The sequence below is a fragment of the Narcine bancroftii genome, chromosome 7 (assembly GCF_036971445.1).
Source record: "Narcine bancroftii isolate sNarBan1 chromosome 7, sNarBan1.hap1, whole genome shotgun sequence".
In the NCBI taxonomy this organism is placed as follows: domain Eukaryota; kingdom Metazoa; phylum Chordata; class Chondrichthyes; order Torpediniformes; family Narcinidae; genus Narcine; species Narcine bancroftii.
The window spans coordinates 50,473,363-50,499,264 of NC_091475.1; the positions used below are offsets into that span (position 1 = coordinate 50,473,363).

The 25,902-nt window shown below is 38.2% G+C and overlaps 1 protein-coding gene and 1 long non-coding RNA gene across 16 annotated transcripts in view; one reads left to right on the forward strand and one right to left on the reverse strand.

Moving 5' to 3' along the window:
* Positions 1-25,902, reverse strand: part of LOC138738906 (rho guanine nucleotide exchange factor TIAM1-like) — a 273,989-nt gene that overhangs the window by 84,552 nt on the left and 163,535 nt on the right. For 12 of the 15 annotated variants that reach the window (XM_069890079.1, XM_069890072.1, XM_069890074.1 and 9 more), the window contains one exon: positions 20,991-21,052. In XM_069890079.1, the coding sequence (XP_069746180.1) occupies positions 20,991-21,052 (62 nt within the window). Of the gene's footprint in view, positions 1-4,036; positions 4,593-20,990; positions 21,053-25,902 lie in introns of those variants that run through there. The other 3 variants (XM_069890083.1, XM_069890084.1, XM_069890085.1) reach the window with 3 other exon arrangements.
* On the forward strand, positions 17,867-23,092 carry LOC138738908 (uncharacterized). The gene is made up of 2 exons (XR_011341859.1): positions 17,867-17,972; positions 22,776-23,092. It is a non-coding gene; the product is annotated as an uncharacterized lncRNA (long non-coding RNA).

Consider the following 25,902-nt stretch of genomic DNA (forward strand, 5'->3'; position numbering starts at 1 on the left):
GGTAGTTTTTATAACAAGCATGTTTGAACCCAACACAACAGGGGGGGCGGGGTCCACTTGCCTCTCCGTCTGCTGTGGCCTTGTTGCTGGCTGGGGTTGGGGCTCAGTGATCTGTTCCATTGAGGCTCCATTTTATTTCTTCGCTCTCCAGAGCGCGTCTATCCATGCTGTGACTTTCCTTAGGTCGCTGAAGTCCTCGTCGTTGAGCCAGAGTCAGATATTCTCGGGCAGCTGCTCCAGGAAAATCTGCTCAAAGAGCAGGCAAGGCCTGTGCCCCTCAGCGAGTGCAAGCATCTTGATCATGAGGGCGGATGGGACCCTGTCCCCCCCAAACCATCTACATGCAGTAAATGGGCGGCACACTCACACCATGATAACCCAAAAGTGTGGGTTAATAGCTCTTTGAGGACATCATATTTGCCTTGGTCCGGAGGCTGCCGTATAATTGACAACCCTCACTGCCATGTCCTGGTCAAGCGAGCTGACAACATTGTAGTAGCAGGTGTCATCGGCAGTGATCTGTCAAAGATGGAACTGGGCCTTGGCCTGTTCGAAGCATACGTGTGGCTGCGATGTCCAGAACATTAGCAGCTTTAGTGAGACTGCGTGGAGAGCTATTTGGTCTGTCATCTTTGGGTCCATCTGCCGGTTGGACCTGCTGGGGTCACCAATGTAGCGTGCACGCTATGCAAAGTGTGGAGTAAGAATGACACACGTGCAGGCAAGTCGAGGTTGAAGACTGATTTATTGCACTGCCAGCTCTGTTATATTAATTCCCTGCCTCTCTCAACAGGAGTGACGCCATTGCAGCGCCAGCCTCCAACTGGCTGGCGTTCCTGCGGTTGCCCGCTGCTTCCTGCCGTGCAGGAGATCACGTGGGACAACGGCCGTAGGTTCCTGCAAGGCCCTCACAATAGCCACGTTTGCCAGCATTATGTGAGCTGGGTCGTAATCCGGCTCGTGAGTCGCTACACCCTCTTCTCAAGGACAGAATAACGATAGAGTTCCTTGGTCCACACTTTCTACCTTAGCAGCCAGAACATTCTCTACAATTTCTGCTATCTTCAGCAATTCCATCACTGGACATACTTTTCCCTTTCCTTTCAGCATTTCTTAGGGACTGTTCCCTTTTTTGATTCCCTGGTCCATACACAAGCTTCCTTTGACTCCTTTTCAGTTCTGATTAAAGATTTCCAACCAGAAATATTGAACCTTTCTCTTTCCATAGATTCTGCCCAACATGCTGAATATTTCCAGCATTTTCTGAGAATATTATTCAGTGCAGAATAGGGGACTGGAGAAATGGAGAAATTTGAAAATTTCTGGTTATACAGAAGGAATAGCAATTTTTTTTGGACCTTCAATGTGAGGACATTTTGGAGGAGAAATCCAAGATTTAATTAAACAAGAGTTGCAATTCTCGGTTTGGTTTTTTGGTGGTCCCTTGCCAATAACTAAGCCATGGATGGAGTAATTGTCCTGTCAAGAAAGTTGGGTAAGTTTAAAAACCTGGGGGAGGAAAACTGGGAATGGTGCCATGTTGGGCATGTGATTTTTGTTAGTTGCTAAGAGAGTTCAATAAAGATGTCCTGTGATTAGTTTCTGTACATGATTCAGTAAATAAGGACATGAAAATGTAAATATTCAAATTAGAAATAAATGAAAATTAGAGTTGTGAAATTCATTTGATTTGGTTTTTAATTTTAAAAGTTAGATATATTTTGGTTCCTTAAGATACAAGTCAAGCTGAGTGGGCTCGCCCCATGAAGGTGGTCAAGGACCAAAGCACTACTGTACTGGGAGGAACATGATGCTAGCATATTTGAAACAGCTTACTAAATCAGGGCAATTAGTTTTTTTTTAAATCCAGCTGTTCCTGCACAAAGCTGGATTCAAGGAGGTGGAAAGGATTGCAAATGATCGTCGATCAGGGGAAGGGGAACCTGGGGGGGGGGGGGGGGTAGTTTATTTTTGAGTGTCATTAGTGTATGAGCATATTAACACCCATTTCTCATGGGTGCAATCAACATCTACTAGATCATATATAATAAGAGCTAGTGTAGGTGATTCAGCTCTTCGTGCCTTCCCTGGCATTTAAAACAGGCTGTAACAAATAATGAGAGGTGAAATCATAGAGGAATAGAGAAGAAAATTACAAACTTTAAACATCTTTATTTCATTGTTTTATAAAATTAAATTTTCCCCTTTTTTCAATCAATAATGCACACACATTAGGACATTGGTGAGAAATGATTCAGATTAGAGCATTAAAAAGTCTGTTCATGCTTTTCTACATCTATATCTATGATTTATGTTCCAAATAATGTTCAATTGTTTTACCAACCTCTCCCTTTCCTCAGCTGCAAAAATACCAGTTTAAATCAGTACCAATAATGCATTTTCTCTTGGAAATCAGGGCTCTCAAAATTTGGGAGAAGACCACATGGCTGCAATTTTAGGAGAACAGATAAAGATTGCATGGTGTCCATCAACCCTAACACACAAAATAATTACCCTTTACCAGTCAGTACACACATTTTAACTTTAACAAATATTTGAGAATGTGTATAATGCAGCACATTGACATATTTAGGGCAAGTTAAAATATTATTCCAGTATCACTCTTTTAAATAATTCATGACAGATTAAACTGAAAATATCACTGCAAACAAACTTCTCTTTTACTGTTACAAAAAATACAATCAGTATTCATAAACGATCAATGCAGAGAGAGCAAAGGATGATGGGAGTTGACATTAAAAACAAAGAAAACAACAATCAATTTAAGTAAAACCTTATTTCCCCCTTTTTCTTTTAAAATTAACATAATTAAATTTGTTCAAATAACTGTGGTGAAGCAGATTTCATGTTTTGTTAAATGGGCACTTTTTAACATCAACAGTCATTCGAAAGTTGCATTGATTCACTGTCACCTTCAGGTACTGTAACCTAGCAACATTTCTCCCCAGCAGCACTTTAGTCAGATCCAAGCTTAAAGTGCAGAAGGTAATAGGCAGTCTTTGATCTGTTCCTTAAAATTTTCACACCATTGAACAATTTTATTAAAGAATCAATGGACAGCCATTTTGTGTTATTCTTCACTATTTTTTTTTTGCATATCATATGGCTTCGGGGCACACATACTGCTGGTGACCTAAATGAGTTGCCTGGTAGGCCACTTCACCAAGCCATTAAAAGGCAATCATCTAAAAGTAACCACGTTGCCTGGTAAACACATTTAGGATTTACAGCATTTTTGTAGATTTCAACATTTTTTTTTCCACACTTTGTTTTCAAATTAAATTAAATTTCTATCACTAAAATGGTATCTGAATACTTGGCTGCTCTATTACTAATTGATTATGCTAATATTTCATGTTTCAATTATACTAGGTGGTCATCACAGCTGTGAGAATTACACTTTATATTTTCTCCTTGCTTTCATTCCCTGCATTCAGAATCAGAGATTCACCACAAGAGGAACCATATACCAGCAGTCTCTGCACACAGCTGCACTGCATTACTTTGTCATCTCTTCTAATGTAAAGTTTTTAAACTATGACTATCTTTAAAAATAGGGATATTTCACTTAATTTTAACCATACACATGAATTTCTATTGTTAAATATCAAAATCAATTGCATACCCTCGATCCACATTGGTCAAATATTCCATGCAAACTAAATTGGAAACAATGTTACTGCTTTAAAATCATTGACCTTGAAGAACTCAATGATAATTTCAATGATCACCCTTTTTTTTACAGAAAATACAAGTACTATAGTATTCTGTAAATAGTCTGGCCAGCATTATTACGACCATACATCAAAAACTCAACAGGATTTTAGGATGTTTTAATTTGATTTTAAAACCACACAATTAAAAGGAAATTTGAACTGTTAACGTAAACTAAAGCTACTATAAGCATAATGTAAAAGCCGAGAATACAATCTCTGAATGATTCAAAAGTGAGAAATTCTCTAAAAATGCAGACATGTCTAATTTGTACCTATATAGTATGATAATTTAATCATACCTATATACACAATAATCAGATTCTCACCAAGTAAAGCATCTCATATATCGAATCACAAGATCCTTTGATGTCCTGGTCTTTGGCCTTGTGCTTTACTCTCCAGAAGACTGACATTTTGAACAGAAACCATTTACCTAATGAATCATCTGGTTTGTCACTGCAGACTTAACATCGATGTCCCTCAGCTGGAATCTTAAAATGAAGCGAAAGGTTGATCAAATGTGTCCGTTCTTGCTTCCTATTCATCGTTAAAATCACTCAAGTTTCCGAGACTATGCTTGCTTTTCTTTTGAGGCTATATTGAGCTGCAATATCAAGAATCAGTTCAGAATGAAACAAATGCTGCAATCCTTTTCTAACTACTTCACCCTAAATCCTCAATGTTTATCTGAAGTAGGATTCCTGTATCTGTTATAGCATGCCCAGCAAAGAGGAGTAGTTCCTTTCAACAAGAAGTGCTGTCATCAAACTGCAGCAAAAAGAATTTGCAGAAACACGAAACACAGCCTGCTGAAGCTTACATCGGAATGTCACTGCTTCCTCAGGCGCTGGTTCGTCTGACTGATTCAGTTCCTCACCAGAATATTAATTCTCAAAAGTGGAAAGCATGTCTAAACTGAACAAAACTTCCAAACTTCCAATTAAAATGACCGGAAATGTCATCTCTGGCTTTTTGTGGTTGAGTGGGCCTTAAGTAAAAGGATGCCAATGTTCACAGCACTTCAATAGAAAAGGACTCTCTTTGAAGCTGAGTTTCAGCTCTCTGGACATCATCACAACTGAATATTATTTACATGTCTTTTGTCACTCGCTTCCACAAGTAATATTCAAATTCAACCAATGATATGACACTATTCAATTCACAATTGCTACAAAAGGCTGCAAGAATAATTATTCAAAATCAATTTTCCTTTTTTAATTTGTTTGAACTCAACTACAGTTCTGCAGAATGAATGAGCAAAGAATTCTGAACAGATGGCATTTTCCAAAAATACAAAACCATAGCACAGCTGGCTAGCCTAAATATCATCCAACTACACATTTCTTCCCATTCAGGCAGAATTGAACAACATTTAATTTGAATAAAATAATCAAATTGTGCAATGTATCAAAATATTAAAACTACACTGATTGATATTGACTGAACAAAGAAAACTTAGTAAATCTGAAGGTTTAACATAAAATTGCTCTCAAGATTCCTAGTTTTTGCAATTTTGCAGATCCTTGTAACCTTACATAACTAAATTAAATCACATGTCAAATTTCAACAGAGCAATTACTTTGCAAAGAAAAAGGATCAGTGCTTACATCAGCTTCCATTTATTTTATGGAATCAACCAATTCTGGGTATAATTGAAACTAGGAAAATATTTGAATATTGGATACAGGAATTGTCAATGAACCTTGATAAATAGAAAAGCTTGAATGATGGTGAATTGTGTTTTCCAACCTCATTTTTGCCTGCCCTACCTGTTTGTGACTACAATATGAAAATCTGTGTTAAGTGCCAAGTAAATCTTGAACTTCATTTCTTTCTTATTCAGCTGACGAGCATTGCATTGTTGCACAGAATTTAAGTTGTTACAATGCTAAGAGCCCAAGCATAATGTAATTGAAGGGTGGAGTACACAAGTTAAAACATGCATTTGAAACCTCAGCATAAACAATTTAAAGGACAAGAAGTATGAAAGGTATTTTAGAAAATCATTTGCTTTTTAATTATTTGTAACTACAAGGTAAAATGTTCAATAGAAATAAACAAATGGTAACCATCAAGTTCATGACATTAAAAACAGAACTACAGTAGATTCCCCATTATGCAGAATTCAATGAACTGGAAACTCAAACATCTAATAAAAAATAAATAAATAGATAAATAAATAAATTGACTTTCAACCAAATACGACTGGGTGGATGGACCCCGTGGGGGAGAGCTGAGACTTCGCTGGAAAAGCATGGGTTTTCCCTGCTGAACTAGCAATACCCTTGTCTTTTCACTGATGCCACTTGGATGGAATTGATTCAGTCTGTCAGCACGAGGAAGTTGCACTGAGGACCTGCGTAGAAGTGACTCAGACTGTCAGCTTGAGAAAAGTGCACCGAAGGCTTGACCGTGAGACTTTTTTTTTTAAAGTTTTTGTTTTTTTCAATAAATATACCTATCAAAATTTTTCATTTTCAAAATATATAAAAATATATAACTTTTTCTTACAAAACACAACAACCCTTCCCCCTGCCTCCTTCAGGGCTTACAGTAGGTTTAAAAAAAGAAAGTCTTCATTGGGAAGGTCACTTATATTTTTATAGTAGTAGCACCTTTTTTTAAATATTTCAGCCCCTATATACCGTAATCCAAATATGGTTGCCATATTTTGATAAATACATTATATTTGCTCTTTAGATTGTGCGTGATTTTTTTTTCCAGAGGTATACAACTGCTCATCTGTCTTCCATCGTGCTGACTGTAGAGAGGAGTCAAATTTCCAAGTAATCACATTACATTTCTTAGACACAGTTAAAGCTATTATAACAAATAAAATTTGGAATTTAGTTAGGTTGTTATTTATTTCAATAAAATTACCCAAAAGATAAAGCTCAAAGTCACCCATGAAGGCTACCCATTATCCATGTTAGTATTTCAGTAATATCTTCCCAAAAAGGTCTCACCTTCACACACAACCACATAGTGTGTACAAACATTCTACTTCTATTCCACATCTAAAACACATCTCCGATATTTCTGACTTTGATCTGTCTAATTTCTGTGGTGTGAGGTATAATTGCTGAAAGAAATTATATTGTACTAATCCGTATCTTTCATTTATAATTGACGTCATGCTATCTAAACATCAATCAAACCAGCATCTTTCCATTACTGCACCTCTTAAATCCATCTCCCATCTCTCTCGTGATCTCCGTAAACTTGGTTTTGTATTTTCATTTTGGAGAGCAAAGTAAATCTTAGATACAAATTTAGATGTGTTCCCCAGTGAAATCGTTCATTCCATCTCACTAATTTCAGGTGGAGCCAAGTTTGGTCCCCATCTTTCTCTTAAAAATGATCTTAACTAGAGAAAGCAAAAGAATGTCCCATTAGTACTCCATACTTATTTCTTAGTTGTTTAAAAGACACAAAAGATCCATCCATAATACAATCATCAAGACACAAGAGATCCATCCATATTACAATCATCAACCTATCTTATTCCTTTGTCATACAAGAATTCAATTTTGTTACCCAGATTCATAAGCAGTAGTACATTTTTACATAATGGTGTCCTCAGTGATATACCTGCTTTTTTTCCCGATACATTAATTTATTGCTTGCCATATTCTAATCATGTGTATTAATATAGGATTGTCCTTTTTTGGTTAATGACTTAACATTCCACTTACAAATAAAATCCTTCACTGAATTCAGTCCCATTCGAATCCATGAAGGGGGACTGTTTTGTTCAAAGAAAGATGATAAAAATCTTGCTTGTGCTGATAGTACTTCTAAAATCGGGGAGTTTAAGTCCTCCAAATTCATAATCCCATGTTAACTTTTCCAGTGCAATTCTTGGTACTTTATTATTCCATAGGAGTTGTCTTGTACAATTATGTAATAATTTAAAGAAATTTTTAGTTCGTATAATAGGTAGTGATTGAAAGAGATACTGTAGTCTTGGCGTTACCTTCATTTTTCTACAATTTACCCTTCCTACTAATGTAATTGGCAGCTCTTTCCATTCCCGAAAATCATTTTCTACTTTTTTCTAATAAAGGGGTAAAATTAAGCTGACATAAATTCTGTAAATTATTATCTGTCATTATTCCTAAATATTTAATTCCATCCTTATTCCACTTAAATCTACTACCTTTTTGGTAACTTTTATAATCAATGTTTTGCAATGGCATTATCTCACTTTTGTCCAAATTTGTTTTATATCCCGATATTCTTCATTATTGTTCTAATATTGTTTGTAATCTTATCAAGGATTCAGCTTGGTCAGACATATATAATACCACATCATTAGCAAATAAATTGATTTTATGTTCTTCCTATCCAACTTTGAAGCCCTTTATATCCAGATCTCTTCTTATTATCTCCACGAGAGGTTCAATAACTATTATAAATAATGCCAGAGATAGGTGACACCCCTGACTATTTGATCTGCTCAAGGGGAAAATAGATGATATTTGGTTATTCTTTATAATTTTAGCTTGTGGCTTATGATAAAGAGTTTTCATCCAATTTATAAATTTTCTACCTATAACAATTTCTTCCAACATTTTATATAAGAAAGACCATTCCAGTCAGTCAAATGCCTTTTCTGCATCTAAAGAAATAGTTATGTTTGGATTCATCCTTGATTTTGCCATATGTATTTTATTAATAATCTGCATTCATGAGTGACATTGGTCAGTATGATGAGGTTTTCAATAGGTGTCTACTTTCTTCGGTAGCACTGCAATTATAGCAGTTGAAAAAGTTTCTGGGAGGGTCTGGGTCTCCACCACCTGGTCTAACACATCCATCAACAGAGACATCAACAAATCTTTAAATTGTCTATAGATCTCAGGAGAGAACCCATCTTTTCCCAGGGACTTATTAGCTTGTAAAGTACCCAGAGCTTTCCTTATTTCTTCCCTTGTAAAAGGTGCATCTTGATCATTATTTTTCTTTCTTCTAGTTTAGCAAGTTCAATATTTGTTAAAAATTCTGACATCTCATTTTCCTACTAATTCTGATTTATATAGCTTCATATCATATTGTCCAAACAAACTATTTATTTCTTTTTGGTTATATGTTATAGTATCTGTTTTGGTTTCTATTGCATTTATCATTCTGGATGACTCTTCTGCTTTAACCTGCCATGGTAACACTTTACGTGCCTGTTTTCCTAGTTCATAGTATTTTTGTTTAATTTTTAATATCATTTTTTCTGTTCTATATTTTTGTAGTGTTATATTGTAACTTTTTGTTCTCAAATATGCTATATTTTCCTTGTGTTCCTGATATCTGATATTCTTTTTCCAATTATATCCTTCTCTAGGCCTTCTCATCATCTTGCATATACTCTCTTAAGATTTTTGTATAAAAATAATTTGTCCCCTCAGATAAACTCAGTGTATCCCCTATTAGAAAACTGTTGTCAGTGGAAGGAAGATTGTTTTCACAAAATATTTCTATTTGCCTCTTAATAAATTCACAAAAATCCTTCTTCTTTAATAATGTAGCATTAAGACACCATCTATACATACTTTCTTTCTTTTCCATTATCTTAATAGTTAACGTTAAGTGGTCTGATAAAAGACTTGCCAAGTAATCAGTTTTTACCACTCTACTTTGTAACTGGGCAGACCTTAAAGGTAAGTCAATCCTTGTATGTGAATCATCATCATCATCATCATCATCATCGTGGCCCGTCCCTTTGCGAGCAAAGATGAACACGGTGCCTTATAGTTCTTCTGCCCTCACAGAACTTTTTGTAGTTGTTGGCACATCGTGATGCGCCACTGCAAATCGCAGAACGCACTCCCCATCAGTATGGTTGACATGGAATGATTGGAGATCGCGCTTGATTATGTCTTTGTAACAAAGACAGCGGCAGCCAACAGGGTGGGGAGCATCTGGTAGCCCACCGTAGAGCACATATTTGGGCAAATGACCGTCCTCCATACGGACAATGTGGCCACATGTACCCTTGAACAGAACAAATAGTCTTTTTCTAAGGGGTTGATCCGCCTCCAAATACAAATTAAATTTAAATCCTTCATAAATGACAAGGTCGTTTTTACAGCTTTCACTCTTGTTACTGTTCTCACTGATTTGTCCAATATTGGATCTAAACAAAAATTGAAATCTCCTCCCATCAATATATTTTGTCTTCACTCTGCGGTTTTTAAAAAGGTACCCTTCATAAAGACTTTAGCATCAAAATTTGGTGCATAAATTTTACAATGTCCCATTACAAATTTTCCAGTTTGATCGGTTAAAAGTCTCTTCTATTATCATTGGCATTTTTTATTAATTACACCTCTTGTTAATGATCAAAATGAAGATGATATCACTTGCCCCAATCATTCTCTTTTAAATTTTGCATGTTCCAATTTGGTAAGATCTGTTTTTTGGAAAAAGACTACATCTGTTTTTAATTTTTTTAAAGTATGCCAAGACCCGTTTTCTCTTCACCGTTTCATTAATTCCATTAACATTAACACTAATAAATTTTAATGTTCTATCAATATTCTTCTTTCAAATAATATTTTAACAGTAAAATCTCTTTGACTCTTTAAATAAGTGATCTTTCCCCTTTAAGAAAAACACACAATGCCTGCATCCCAATGGCGATGTACACATAGAGCCCCAAAAGCCCACGATAAAAGCCCACATAATCTCTTGAGGAAGAAGAACCCTTCCCTTTTGCACTATCTTTTTTTGCTACTCCAATCCAGACGCTATTCTCCCCCTTAGACCAGAGTTTCCATTCTGCTACCATTTTCTCCAGTTTTCTTTCCTTTCTCCAAAGTTTCTGTGAGGATTTCTATACACTTTACATTTAAACATAAAAACAGAAAATAGGTGCAGGAGTAGGCCATTTGGCCTTTCAAGCCTGCATCACCATTCAATATGATCACAGCTGATGAGTACCTGGTTCCTGCCTTCTCCCCATATCCCCTGATCCCCTTAGCCACAAGAGCCAAATCTATCCTACTCTTAAATATTGACAAGGAACTGGCCTCATCTACTTCCTGTGGCAAAGAATTCCACAGATCCACCACCCTCTGAGAGAAGAATTTTTTTCCTAATTTCAGTCTTAAAAAGCTTCCCCCTTATCCTTAAACTGTGATGACACATTTCTAGTTTTTCCCAGCATTGGAAACAACCTTGCTGCATCTAGTCTGTCTAAACCTTTAAGAATTTTATACGCTTCTGTAAGATCCCCCCTCAATCTTCTAAATTCCAGAGAACACATGCTTAGTCTATCCAACCTTTCTTCATATGCAAGTCCTTCCATCTCTGGTATCAGTCGAGTGAATCTTCTCTGCACCCCCTCCACTATGGCGAGGATGTCCTTCATCAGATAAGGAGACAAAACTCCACACAGTATTCCAGGTGTGGTCTCACCAAGGCCCTGTACAGCTGCAACAGGATCTCTGTACTCCTGTACCTAAATCCTCTTGCTATGAATACCAATATACCATTCACTTTCCTCACCGCCTGCTGCACCTACATGCACACTTTCAATGACTGATGCACAGCAACACCCAAGCCTCTCTGCATCTCCCCTTTTCCTAAACAGATACCATTTAGATAATAGTCCTCTTTCCTGTTCTTACCTCCAAAGTGGATAACCTTGCATTTATCCACATTATATTGTATCTGCCATGTCCTGGCCCACTCACCTAACTTGTCCAAATCACTCTGCACCCTCCTAGCATCCTCTACACAGCTAACCCCACTACCCAACTTTGCATTGTCTGCAAATTTTGAGATATTGCTATCTATTCCCACATCTAAGTCATTGATATATATTGTAAACAATTGTGGCCCCAGCACGGAGCCCTACTGTATCCCACTAGTCTCTGGCTGACATTCCAAAAATAACCCATTCATCCCTACTCTTTTCTTCCTGACCACCTTAGTACCATACCTCCTATACCACGCGTTGAGTTTGTACGCTAGACTTCTGTGCAGAACTTTATTAAATGCCTTACTAAAGTCCAAATATACTACATACACTGATTTCCCCCATCCATTCTACTGGTTACATCCTCAAAAAACTCTCTTAGTCAGACATGATTTTCCCTTCACAAAACCATGCTGACTGTCCGATAATACCACTACTTTCCAAAATGCATCTTTAATAACTGATTCTAGCGCCTTCCCGACTACCGATGTCAGGTAGTTTCTCACTCCCTCCCTTCTTAAAGAATGGGATTATGTTGGCCACCCTCCAATCCTCAGGAACTAATCCAGTATCTAATAAATACAAGATATTTTCGTAAAAATAAAAAAAATACAACTGTTACAACTTTTACTTCGTTTCATTATAAATATTTTCACAATTTTCTCCCTCGGCAAGCTTGATCTTTTTTTTAATATATAAACTGCTGAAAGTCTTCCACCTCATTCTTATTCTTGAAAATCAGTTCCCTTCCATTACTTCAACCCTCAAAGTCACAGGATGTATCATTGAGTATTTCAAGTTTTTTTGCTCGTAGCTGTCTTTTCACATATTCAAATTCTTTTCTTTGTTTAATCAAGGTTGGGCTAAAGTCTTGAAAAAAATAGTACCTTTCCATGATCAACGATGGGCGGGCCATTATTCTGAAAAAATGTTCACCGGATCTCTTCCCTCAATCCAATAATTTGGACATTATTCCATCAACTAAAGTTTTCCATGTAGTCAATTTTGTCAAGCAGTCCTTCTGACTCCCATTCATCGCCTCATTTTTCCAAAGCCTTGAATTTTTCATGTGTTTTCGTCAATTTAAACTCTGCACGACCCATTCTCTCCATCAGGTCTTCAACAATCTCTTTTATTTTGGTCATTTTCTCTGTCATATTTCTCATCACCGGTTCAACACTGATGAATCGGTTATTCAAGTTCTCCCTTTTTTCCAGAATGATGGTCAATTCTTGATCTGACTCACCAGTTTTAGCTGGTTCTGCTGGTCCCATCGCCATTTTTCCACCGCTCCCTTTCGGACTTTCACTAAATGTTCCCGGTTGAATAGGAGCTTTTTCAATCTTTGTTCTTGGCTGCCCTAGCTTCTTCATGCTAGTTTTATCAATTTTTGATGAAATAAATCTAATGCATAGATCTGGAAGTCCCAGAAAGCTTCATTCTCAATTACCTCAAGAGCCCCAAATGGCAGCATGGGTTTCAAGATATTTCAATTTTCTACCAAAGCAAAGAGCATGGGCTGACTGGAAGGCATCAGCTTCTATTATCTGTGTCAAAGCATATATGAGTATTTAGAATTAAACACTTAAATAACTACTTTTTTTTTACCTTGAATAACTACTTTATCAACAAAGCACTACAGACAGTTAAACCCATTTCAGCTGCTCTGAACAAGCAATTACCCTATTTTCTGAGGATTACAAACATATTTTCAAAATCTATCATGGCATTCTCTGGACATTGAGCCACAAAATTTTTCTACAAGAGTAATTTGATCCATGAATTTGTGCATTCACCATCAGAAGAGGATAAAGCGAAATGCATTTCAGTGGGAAATTGTCAACAGGAGGTCTCAAGCTACCATACTGATTCAAACTGAACAAAATAAATTAGTTACCCATTCTTGAGAAAATTGTGTACAGCTTTGAAAATAGAAGTGTGTGTGTGTGTGTGTGTGTGTGTGTGTGTGTGTGTGTGTGTGTGTATCAGATCAGCCAACCATTTAACCCCACCCACCCCCCAAACTATAATTTTATGATTCATCAGTGGATTATCTGACAGTTTCCTGCCAGTCTGATGAAATCCATAGCCTTAAGCCTTAAAAAAACATTGTTAGATGTTAGAGTATATTGCAAGTGGCTTCATCACAAAAGTCAAAATCTCTCCCATTGTCAGATATTAAACTGGAGCAAGTGACATAGATATATGAGACATTTTAAAAGGATCTAACATGCATGCAGTTGTTTGTTCAGCACATTAAAATCTAATACAAAATGGCATAGCAGAACAATAGCAATACAAAGCAAATCAAAACAAATATACTACAGTCAACTTTACATATAAGCAGATCAACCAACAACTGTAAGGTATGTTATTATCTTTTTTTCCTTCCCATTCTTGGTGAATTGTGCAATTGGAAGCATACATTACCCATCACATGTACAAGAGAAATCAAAACCGTTTTATAAAGAATACTGGAAGCTTGTACTAAATTGTCATAAAATTGGCAGCTACCACCGTACTTAATTCCATTCTCTCGTCTTCATTAGCCAATACTACATTGAATACATTTCCATTTTAATATGGCAGGTGAACAATATTGAAAAAAAACATAGACCCAGTCCTCGACGATCAGCAAACAAATATCAAGCACAACTTATTACTAATTTTAAACTCAATTTCTAGAATTTTGCAGGGACTAGATAATACTGCTTCTATCACCATTGGGCTACAACCAAGTACCCGGCAGTATAACTGGATGGGAAGGCTGGGCTCATTAGCCTTGGTTGGTAGCCAGCCTAAGAGAAGGAAAGCTCTGATTTCAAACCCAGGCTGATGGGGCTTGTTAGCCTTGTCATGCCATCCATCCATCTCGGAGGACACTCCGACATAACACCTACTACCAGAGGACCTGGCGGTCACTGTCCCAGCTTACTAGGCCATGGCAGATAAACCCAGGTGTAAAGGGTGGGGCCATTGCTCCACATGCTGCACTCCACCTAAAAAATCCATTGTGCAGGCTCGAAGGGCATGCCCATGTCTATGATCCTTCCTAAATCTTCATTCATGAAATCAGCCATGATAATGATCACAGAAGACAATGTTAGGGTACTGTAATTTTTTCATAATTTATCTCTGCTAATTGATGGTGTTACAGATAGAAATTTAAGAGATTTCCTTTCAAAATCAATAATAATGCCTATTCTAGATTTTCATCTGTATAACAATTTTAGTTCAAGCATTGTGATATTAAAATGTCAGGTGTTTCTAGAATACCTCAGAGAAGAATATTATTGAAAAAATATATTCTTGGGACAGTTTCACTTTGTAATGTATTATTTAAATATTATGGGAGATTCTACAACATGGGATCACTGTTGAAAAAATAAGAGCTTGTCCATTTTAGACACGAAGGAAACAATTTCCTTTCTCTCATAGGGTAGTATGGAACTTTCTTCCTCAACAGCACAAAAGCAGATTCTTTTAATATTTTTTTAAGGCAGATAGTTGATATTCAAGGGGAGAAAGGTTATGATGAACAGATGGGAATGAGGTTATAGTCAGATTAGCCATGATCTTATTAAATGGCATAGCAGGCTTGCTGCACAGAATAAAGAAAACATATATATTTACGCATCACAGAAAGGCAAGTTCAGCACGCAAAGACATATTACATTGACAAATAGTTCAAGGGAAGATTTGAACACAGAAAAACAGAAGCAGGTGAAGCCTGCCATCCCCATACAAGGGATCCAAGAGATTTTGTACACTGGATTCAAAACTGGCTTTGTGAAGGAGTTGGAGGGTAGTAGTGTTCTGCTGATTGGACCCCGTGTCCAAAGATATGCTTCAGGGGTTAGTACTGGATCCACTGCTGTTTAACGTCTATGGGAAATAATGTAGTTAGATTGATTAGTAAATTTGCGGATGAGCCCAAAATTGGTGGTGTAGTGGATGTGAGGAAGAATATCTAAGTTTACAACTGGATCTAGATCAGTTGGTAGGCAGGCCAATGAGTGGATCCAGCACTGACCCCTGGAGCACACCACTGAACACAGGGCTCCAATCAGAAGAACATTACTACCCTCCAACTCCTTCCACAAAGCCAGTTTTGAATCCAGCGCACAAAATCTCTTGGATCCCTGTATCTAAACTTCTATATTAACTTGTCAATGTGGGACCTTGTCAAAGGCCTCGCTAAAGTCCATGATTCAATATCCAGTGCCCTGCCCTCATTAATCCTCAATCACTTCTTCAAAAGAATCTATCAAATTCCTAAAACACAATCTGCAATGCACAAAGCCATAGTGATGACCTCTACTCAGTCCTTGCCTAAATGCTGTCCATCAGAATCCCATCCAGCAATTTTCAGACCACTAACATCAATCTTACTGCCTTGTCGCTATCTGGTTTGTGCTTGCAGCCATTTTTAAATAATGGCACAACATTATTCATCCTTCAGACTTGTATTACAAACTATTTTTTTTAGTAAAATGGGATGATCACTGTAGAGAGGAGGGACTGAATGGTCACAGTTAACATTTCACTAAAGCACAACACAAATCACAGTCCAGCGATAATGCGATGCATTGGAAGAACTGAGGGAAGGTTTGTCATAGCCTGTTCTGAGACATTGTGATTTTGCAAAGGGAGAACCATTCTGACTGCTGGAGAGAAAGCAGCTTTTTGAAGCAGCTCTTGTGGCCAGCCATTTCTGTGGCATTCAGACCAAAGCATGCTCTGTGAATGACTGGGCCTTTTCAGTGGATTGACCTGTACCAGAGGGTCTTTTGGGAAGCAAAATGCTTCATTTTGATTGTGACTAGCAATGAAGTTACTTGGACCTGGAAGCTTCGTGGAGGCTGCCCAGCTTGAGTCTTGCCTACCAAAGGACCAGGAGTGTTGTGACCACAGGTCATGTAGATTGACATTTCCTCGAAGGGAACGCAAGGAGAATTTGAGAGTGTGCATATATCGCGCACGCACGCTCGCACGCACGCTCGCACGCACGCTCGCACGCACGCTCGCACGCACGCACGCTCGCACGCACGCTCGCACGCTCGCACGCACGCTCGCACGCTCGCACGCACGCACGCACGCACGCACGCACGCACGCACGCACGCACGCACGCACGGAGATTAGTGTTAAGGATAGTTTAAGAGTTAATAATATAGTTTCAGAGTAAGAAATAAAATTTGTTTTAAAATTAAACTCTGTCTGGTTCATTGTTTATTTCTGCTCGTTACGCACTGTTCGTAACACTTGTGACACTCCATCAGTGGCCAAAGCTGATGTAAATATTTCCATAAAGGCCACCACAATTTCTTCCCCAGCTTCCTGCAAAGGCCAAGAATGCAATTCATTGGGACCTGGGATTTATCCACTTTAATATGCTCCATTTGTAAAACTCCATTTGCCAGGTTTTGACCCTGTCACTCAATGTATCTGTATTCTATTGCAGAACCATAGATTTGGAACTTCAGGATTATGGGAAGATTAAAGATTTTAGAAAGCAATTTATTTCATTCTTCAGCTATCTTTTCTTATATCCTTCTTAACTCAGCTTTCAATCTCACCAAATGAAATCAATTTTTGGACTTAAACCCCACGTGAACCTTGCTTGCTTTTAAAACAAAAGGGCACATATTTTGAAGGGAAATGCTGCATATTCTGAGTAACTACCACAATTTCCTGACTAAAGTGGCAACTTTGGAACTCTGAGGAATATGGGAGTCCTGAATATTCTGGTACCTGTTCATTTTTGTGACAATGCTCTAATGTCAAAGGTGATGTGTGCCTTCCCCCAATATATATGTTGATTAATCTACCAAAGACGCTACCTATCCAAATTAGGGCTACCTCAGAACAGACAGTTCCATTCATGGGGAAGAAGATGGCTGTAAGGGATGAAAATTAAGTTCATGAGTTAACATTAACCTTTTGGAGTCTGGCCATTTTTAACCATTCATAATATACTCTGGACTGGGTGTATGGGTAAACTACAGTACAAACACAAGTATGAACCAGCGGTTGGGTTTACAACCAGTCCCAGGAACCAGAGACACAGAGTACATGTGCTTGTTGGTAGTCCCTGAAAACAGAGACACAGAGTCCAAAGGTTTAAATATCTCAGTACTGTTACAGAGTTCTGTGTTGTGTATTGGCCTATGTGTTGTGTGGTTTTATGTTAAAAAGTGACAGTTTACCTTAGAGAGCCAAGGTGAAGGTGGGCTGCTGAGAGAGTGGGAGACGGACTGAGCATGTGCAAAAAATTATCTAAATATTTCTGGACATGGACGATAAACCACCATTGGGTGGTGCCGTGAAGTGGAAGGAGGCCCAGAGCATGAGTCATGGTCTGGAGGACAGTTTAGAATGTTGGGATTTCAAAAAGGATGAACATTCTGAAGGCAGCCAGAAGGATCCGACCAAGCCAGTTGACACACACACACACACACACACACACACACACGGCTTCAGTTTACCAGACAAACTGAATTTTGTTTATGATCTTTGGTTCAGTTGAGATTGAAGTTTTGTGAGTCTTCTGTGTTTTGTGTTTGTTTCGTGTCTAAGTTTTCCTGTGGGCTGCTTGGAAATATAACAGACTTTAATTACATATGTTATATTTAGGCTGGGGAATTTATTAGTTTTACACTGTTATAGAAATTTGCATAGTAACCAGTGGGCATTGTTATAAAAGGGGGGGATTTTTGAATTAAAGTTTGAAGATGAATTTTTGTAAATAAAGTAATTATTCATCTTTACCCCTGTGTGATAATGCCTTCCTTGTGGTTGCTGGTTTGATCTTGTAACAGTACGGAATTAATTATTTGATGTGGTATGTGAACTATGAAAAAAACCTGTATGGGAAAAGTATACTGATTAATACACACTGTGTACAGCTGAATTCAAGATTTTATATCCTAATTACACCAGCGGAGATAACTTGTGTCTTACAAAGGAAAGACATAATTGTGACAAAACAAAGAAACACAATGAGAATGATCCAACTCCAAAGGGAATCAACTATAAATGATTAGAAAAGCTAAAGCTCCACAGTCTGGAAAGAAGATTAAAGGAAGAACTCACTGTGCCGAATCATTAAAAAGTACACACATCTCATAAGGCAACAGAGGACAAATGTTGAAAGCAATGAAAGACAAATTTTACAGCAGATCTGAGAGTTCTTTATGCAAAGATTGATAAACATCTGGATTACTCCACCAAATATGACACTGAATATTTACATTTTTAACAGTACAGACAAATGTAATTTAACTCATTCCTTCCCCATGTGCTCTTTGGAAGCCTATCTCTTGACAGGCAGATCCTGGTGAGAAATCTTAGAAGGTGCGAAGTAGGTGTGGACTAGGTATTTTGGAGTGGCCACTATGAATATGTGAAGTTCGAGTGCTGTATTTGAGGGTTGCTGGCTGTGGCTTTGTCCAGAGAGACTTCAGTGAGGAAGCAGAGCACTGGTAAAGCAAGATATATTTGATCTTTTGTTCTCTTCTGTAGTCTCGATGGCTTTGAGATGGCAGTTAGGGCAGTCATATGCTCCTCCTGCAAGATGAGGGATATCAACGTCCCTGGTGGCTACACCCATGGTATGAATGTCTAGTTGCAGCTGCTGAACAAACCTATTGAGAAGATGTCACTGCAGCTGGACTCACACAGGAGCTTCAGAGAAGTGGTCATAGTGAAGCTCTAGCCAGCAGGTATTTGGGTGATGATCAGGAAAAGTAGAAAGGTAGCCAGACAGTGCAAGATTCCTCTGAATCCACTCCCCTTCCCAACAACTATATTGTTTTGGATACTGTTGGGGAGGGATGGCTTTTCAGAAGAGAGCAGCAGCCATCAGGTCTCTGGTACAATGACTAGCTACAATGCATATTGGGTAAACATCGGGAGGACACCTGTGGTGAGGAGACATGATAATTATGGTGCAGACAGGAGATTCTTAGGCCATGAATGAAACTCCAGGATGGTGTGCAGCCTCCCAGGTCCTAGCATTCTCAAGGGAGAGGGTGAGCACCCAAAAGTCCTTGTACACATTAGTACCAAAGCACAGGGAAAAAAAAGGATGAAGTGCAATAGAGTGCATACAGGAAGTTAGTAGAAAGTTAAAGAGTAGGGCCACAATCTCTGGATTACTTCAGGATGTCCCATCTCTGCTAACCTTCCCTCATAAGACTTATTTTCCAATCCAGGCAACATCTGATAAATCTCCTCTGCACCTTCTCTATAGCTTCCACATCCTTCCTATAACTGAACACAATGTGGTCTCACCAGAGATTTGTAGAGTTGAAACATGACCTCTCAACTCTTGAACTCAATCCCCCATTAATTAAGCCTGACATCTTGTAGGCCTTAACTATCCTATCACCCTTCGAGGTGACGTTGAGAGATGCATGGATTTGGATCCCTAGGTCCCTTTGTTCATCTACACAACCATTAACCTTGTTCTCAGCGTTTTGGTTTGACCTTTCAAAATACATCACCTCATATTTATATGGATTGATATCCATCTGCCACTTTTCAGTCCAATTCTGCATCCTGAAAACATACTTTTTTAACCTTCAACAACCTTCAGCACCATCCACAACTCTTCCACCCTTCGTATCACCTGCAAACTTACTGACACATCCTTCTATCTCTTTATCTAGGTCACTTTCAAGGAAATAGAATGTCATTCAAGGACAATTCTTGATACTGTGTAATAACTGATATTTAAGCTCAGATACTTAAAATTGAAACGAAGCACTGCTTTAGACTATACAATAGTATTTTCATGTTTTTCAAAACACTTCAAATTCTCCACACTACTCAATATGTGTCATACTGAATTTTTAAAAAATTACATAATAACATAATTTTGAATGCTCTTCCTCAGACTTCATGAAACTAGGACATTAGCCACTTCAATAATACAGCTAAAAATGTCCAAATGAATACTGATATTTATTGCAAAATTAAAACAACATGAGATGGAAATAATCTGAAATTTTAGTGAAATGAAAAACACAATTAATCATGCAAATTTTTATCTCATTGCATATACAAATGAAAGTTCTTTGCCAAGGAATATTTTAAATTCATCAGAAGCAATATGTTCTAAATATATATATATGAAGGCTTTGAAAATTATTTGCAATTCATTGAAGTCAACGTCACTCAAACGACTTAACTTTGTTTATTCAGTTAATCAAATCAATTCTGTTTCATTTAAACTAGGTCATGCCATTGTAGTGGAATTTTGTTTACATTATTGGAATACAGATCAAGAAAAATTATCACTTCCATTTAAATCCCTCTCTCCATCTATTTTTCCAGGACTGGATTCAACATACAGAAAACAAAGCATTTTCTGAGGAGTATGAGAATGAAGATTTATCTTGGAATGTCAATGCTTATTACATCAAATAGATTAACATTTTTACAAACAAATGGTTCTTAAATCAAATTCATCAGACTTTATTCAATGGCTAAAGGAGAGTCAGTTCTGAACACATTACAACTGTGATCATCAAATTTTGCAATGTAACATTCTTACCTTACAGGCTTCACTTGCCTCATGTAAAGTACAGCTAGATTCAGTGAGATTGTTCAATATTTCTGTCCAAAAGAGAAAAAAAAAACACTTAATGAGCGCAACAACTCGCAGTAACACATTTTAAACTTAAATTTAAAGTTTTAGAGAGTAGAATTACCATCATCCTTGTATTTCATGAAGCAATGTTTAGTTAACTTTTGGGAGTAAATTGAGAACTTTAAAAGTTTAAATTAACAGAAATATTTTCACATAACACCTAATACCATTTGCTGTAACTTGTCTCATACTACTGATCTAGCCCCCTTGTTCAGAGATCAGCTCAAACATAGCTTTTGTCAACTTTAATAAGCCAGGTTTAGTGTAACAGGATTTTACTGCTACAAAATCTATTAATGTTGTAAACTTTATATGTACTATTTTGTTCACATTTCACAATTGTAGGAGTCTGAAAAGACATTAGCAACAGCTGATAGTTATCACTTGTCCAAGTTCCTGTAATTTTTTTTAAAAAAAGAATGCAAACAGCTGGTAAAGATCATAGCAGTAAACCCTCTTTAATTATTTTTAAAAAGTAATAACTATTAATCCAGATAGGAAACATGGGGTATGTTGCAATTTTGTTAATTGCTCACACCACGCATACTATTTTTCAATTTATTTTACTCATCTTACGCATTTTTCCCTGCCTCTAAAAGTTAGTCTATCAGTTAATCTATTAGAGGTGCATCAGCTGTTGCTCTTTACAGGCCGTACTAGGGAGCTGGATGAATTTCAGATCATTTGGGAAACAGAGGGGATGAAAGACAAAAGCAAAAAGGACACAGTCACACCCAAAGGGCAAAAGGCATGTTACTGGGTGACTGTTAGGAGAGGGAAGACAAAAAGGTGGTCATTCCCCTCAACAATAAGTATACTGGTTTGGATACAGTCGGGGACGATCGACCGGGGAAAAAAAGTTAGGTCAGGTGTCTGGCACAGAGTCTGGCCCTTCGGCTAAGAAGGAAAAGGGGGAGAAGAGAAGAGATATAGTGATTAGGGATTCAATAGTTAGACAAATAGATTGGAGGTGCCGTAACAAGATCGAGACTCCCTGATGGTATGTTGCCTCCCAGGTTCCCGGGTCAGGGACGTCTCCAATGAAGTCCATGGCATTCTCAAGTAAGAGGGTGAGCAGCCAGATGTTGTGGTCAATGTTGGTATCAATGACATAGATAGGAAAAAGGATGATGTCCTGAAGAGTGAATATAGGGATGAAGCTGAAAAGCAGGTAGTAATCTTGGGATTGCTGCCTGTGCCACGCACCAGTGAGGGTAGGAATTTGTGGCAGATGTGTGGTTGAACAATTGTTGCAGGGCTTCAGATTTGTGTGGATTCAGAATTGGCTTGCCTGTAGAAAGCAGAGAGTAGTAGTGGATGGAAAGTATTCCGCCTGGAGACGAGTTCCACGTCTACTATCGTTTCTTACTCTCCTTGACGAAAATGTTGTTTGATGGTGTTTTTCAAAGAACTCATGAGAAGAAAACCAATCTTAGCACCAGGAAGAGGTATAAATGAAGCTCAAATAATTAATGGACTGATAACATTTATTCTTTGTTTAAAACTGTTTATTTTCTACTTATTCCAGCAGTTAGCTTGCCTATTTAGTTATCTTAGTGCAGTACATTTTTGATGTCAGTGCAAATTTTTGATAATGGAGATTACAGACAGGGTGCTGTCACTTCTTTTCTCTGCTGAAATTCATTGTTCTGTATGAGCCAGAAAATTCATTCATGTTTCTATGTTTAGTGCAGCTCATCTTGCAGTTTCACCACCTCAAATCTCATCAGATCCAAGAATCAGTCATGTAATTCAACGCTGATCATCGATTCCAGTACAAAAGCTGAACATTGAGAGGAGTAAACACTCGCCTCCAGCAATCCTATCGTCAATCCCTTGAAAAGCTCACTTTAAAAAAAAACATTCCATCATTAATTGGTGAACTTCTGTGCATCACACACTGGAAGGAGGAAAACACTTGACTGGTGCTATTATCACAATTTGGATGGTCCTCTTGAACCTGTGATAGATCCCATATCTGAATTAAAAGTCTGGTATGCAAGAAAGTTTTGATTTCACAGGTCATTAGTTCTTGTGCTGCATTATTCTTCCAAAAAGAATAAACCAAAAAGGAATGATGGTGAAGATAAATTAAATGGATGAGTAAAGAGAGGCAAAACATTCAACAGCAATTGATAATTACAATCCCCCTACACCATTAAGTTTTGATTTTGATAAGAGTTGTGGGAGAGGGATAGATTCTCTCAACTTATAGATTATTATTGCCTGGATCTTGTGTATCACATGCAATGTTGCACATACAAACATGGACAGCTGCATTACTTGAATGACCATGAATATTTCTGAACACCGTGTTTTGCACTATGTAATCATCAGACAACATAATTACTCTGATCTTATGATTACTCAATTGAAGATCATTTTTGGAATTAGATCATAGCCAGCGACAATCACAACCTCTGTGCCAGTCTTGATCAGAATTTCATTCAGGCTTTTTGATGCCTCACATGTGCAAATGATACTTTGATGCAAATATCAGTCACTCTCACTTTACATCTATGTCGGAGTTCAAAAACAGTCCAGCTGCCTGTTTTAATGCATGCAGCAAGCAATCTCACTTTGCTGCGTATTGCCAGTTCAATAATGCTCTTTGAAGCAACACCAATTCTAAGTATTTATTCAAAAGTTGCTTCAAGAATATGCAACAAAAAAAGTCCAAATCCCAATGATCTTGACAGATTTACTTCTAACCTTCTCCTCGATTCAGATCAAACATCTTCACCAGGGGTGGCCAAATGGTGGCTTGCAAGCCACATGCGGCTCTTTTTCATATAATGTGCAGCTCATGGAAATATGTTGGCTGAGATAGGACCATACAAGCCAATGGCCACAATGGTAGTTTCAGTTGGTGTGCCTTGCGATCGCATGATTGTGGAGTGTGTGGCTGTGTAACAGGCAGTGAAATTAGTGGAGTGTAAGTGTGATCCAGGCTGCCCACACTCTGGGGCTCTTGGTATCCCAACCACAGATTCTCGTCTAGTCCTTGACTGCCCACCCATCCAAGCTCCAGAAGCTCGCCTAGGCCCAAGCCATCTACCCACCGGAGCCCCTGACGTCCCGACAATGGACTTACTACCTGGCCCTGGCTGCTCGCCCACCCATCTGAGCTCCTCACACCTCGAACGTGGACTTATCACCCAGCCCCGGCTGGCCAGCTGCCCATCTGAGCTCCCCTCGCCCCAAATGCAGACGTACCAATATAAACAGAATATTTGGTATATTGTGTACTAATACAAATTAACAGTTTAAAAACTACTGACGTGAATAAATATTATTACAGGTTGAACTTCTTAAATCCAGGGCTATAGTCCGGCAACTCCTGTGGTCCAGCACCCACTTTTGGTACAAATTCCTTTCAGACTGCACAGGATTCAAATAGTGGTCTCTATCGCTGGTATTATAAAGGCATTGCACTAAATGCGATTTGATTAACAATATATTTGATCCTTTTAGCTCAGAAAATGGGTCTGATTGATGTATCTTCCGCACCTTTGACAGCTATTTTCTGTGCATTTTCCATTTTACAACATTTTCTGTGGTCTGGCAATGGCTGGGTACCAACGTCGCTGGGTTAAAGAAGTTCAACCTGTACATACATGTATTTCCTAATATTTATATAAAATTTTAGTAACACAATGTACATGCAAGATTCTTAAACTTCTGAAGTATATTGTGTGTGGCTCTTATGGTGAACAGTTTGGCCACCCCGATCTACACCATATTTTCAATTTATTTGTAAATAATCAAAATTACCGTTAAATCAAGTTCATCGTCATCTGATTGTACAAGTAGCACCCGACAAAACAGCGTTCTCTGATCCTTGGTGCAAAACACAACCAGGCACAACACACATACAAACAATACACATGCAGGGCAAGTATTTCAACGATACAAATAAATAAATAAATAAATGCGGTTTCATGAATATGAGCATCTCAGATGGTTAGGGTGAGCAGTTCTTTTGGTCACTCTGAATTCTCACTGTTCCTTAGCCTGGTGGTGCTGGCTCTGATACTCCTGCATCTCTTCTCTGATGGGAGCAGTTGAAAGATGCTATGTGCAGGATGGAAGGGATCGTCAATGATTTTGTGCACATTCTTCATCTAACGATCCTGGTAGATCACGTCAATGGTGGGGGGGGGGGGGTGTAAATGACACTCCAGAAATCGTGTCGATTGACCTCCAAACCATTTCTCTACAGGAACCATACCACACTGTGATGCAGCCGGCCAGGATGCTCTTGAAAGAGCTCCTGAAGAAGGCTGACATAATGGTGACCAATAATCTTGCCCGCTTCAGTCTTCTCAGGAACTACAGTCTCTATTGTCTTCCAGACAAGTGAGGAGATGTTGAGTGTCCATGATAGATTACTAGTTAAGTGAACTCTAAGGAACTTGGTGCTCTCCACTCTCTCTACTACAGAGTTGTTGATGTGTAGCGGAGGGTGGTCGTTCCTTGTCATCCTTAAGTCCACAATCATCTCCTTCATATTGACAGTATTGAGACTCAGGTTGTTACTCTTGCACCATTTCACAGGATTTTCCACCTCTTCTCTGTAGTGCGACTTATTATTGTTGCTGATAAGACCAACTACTGTTGTGTCAACTGAAAATTTGATGACACTGTTGGAGGTGGATCTGGCGAAGTAGTCATGGGTCAGTAGCGTGAACAGGAATGGGCTGAGCCAGTCCTCAGCATGATAGTGCTCATCATTCTTCTACAAATCTGGACACACGATGGTCTTTCCGTTAGGAAGTCCAGAATCCAATGACAGAGAGAGGTATTGAGTCCTAGT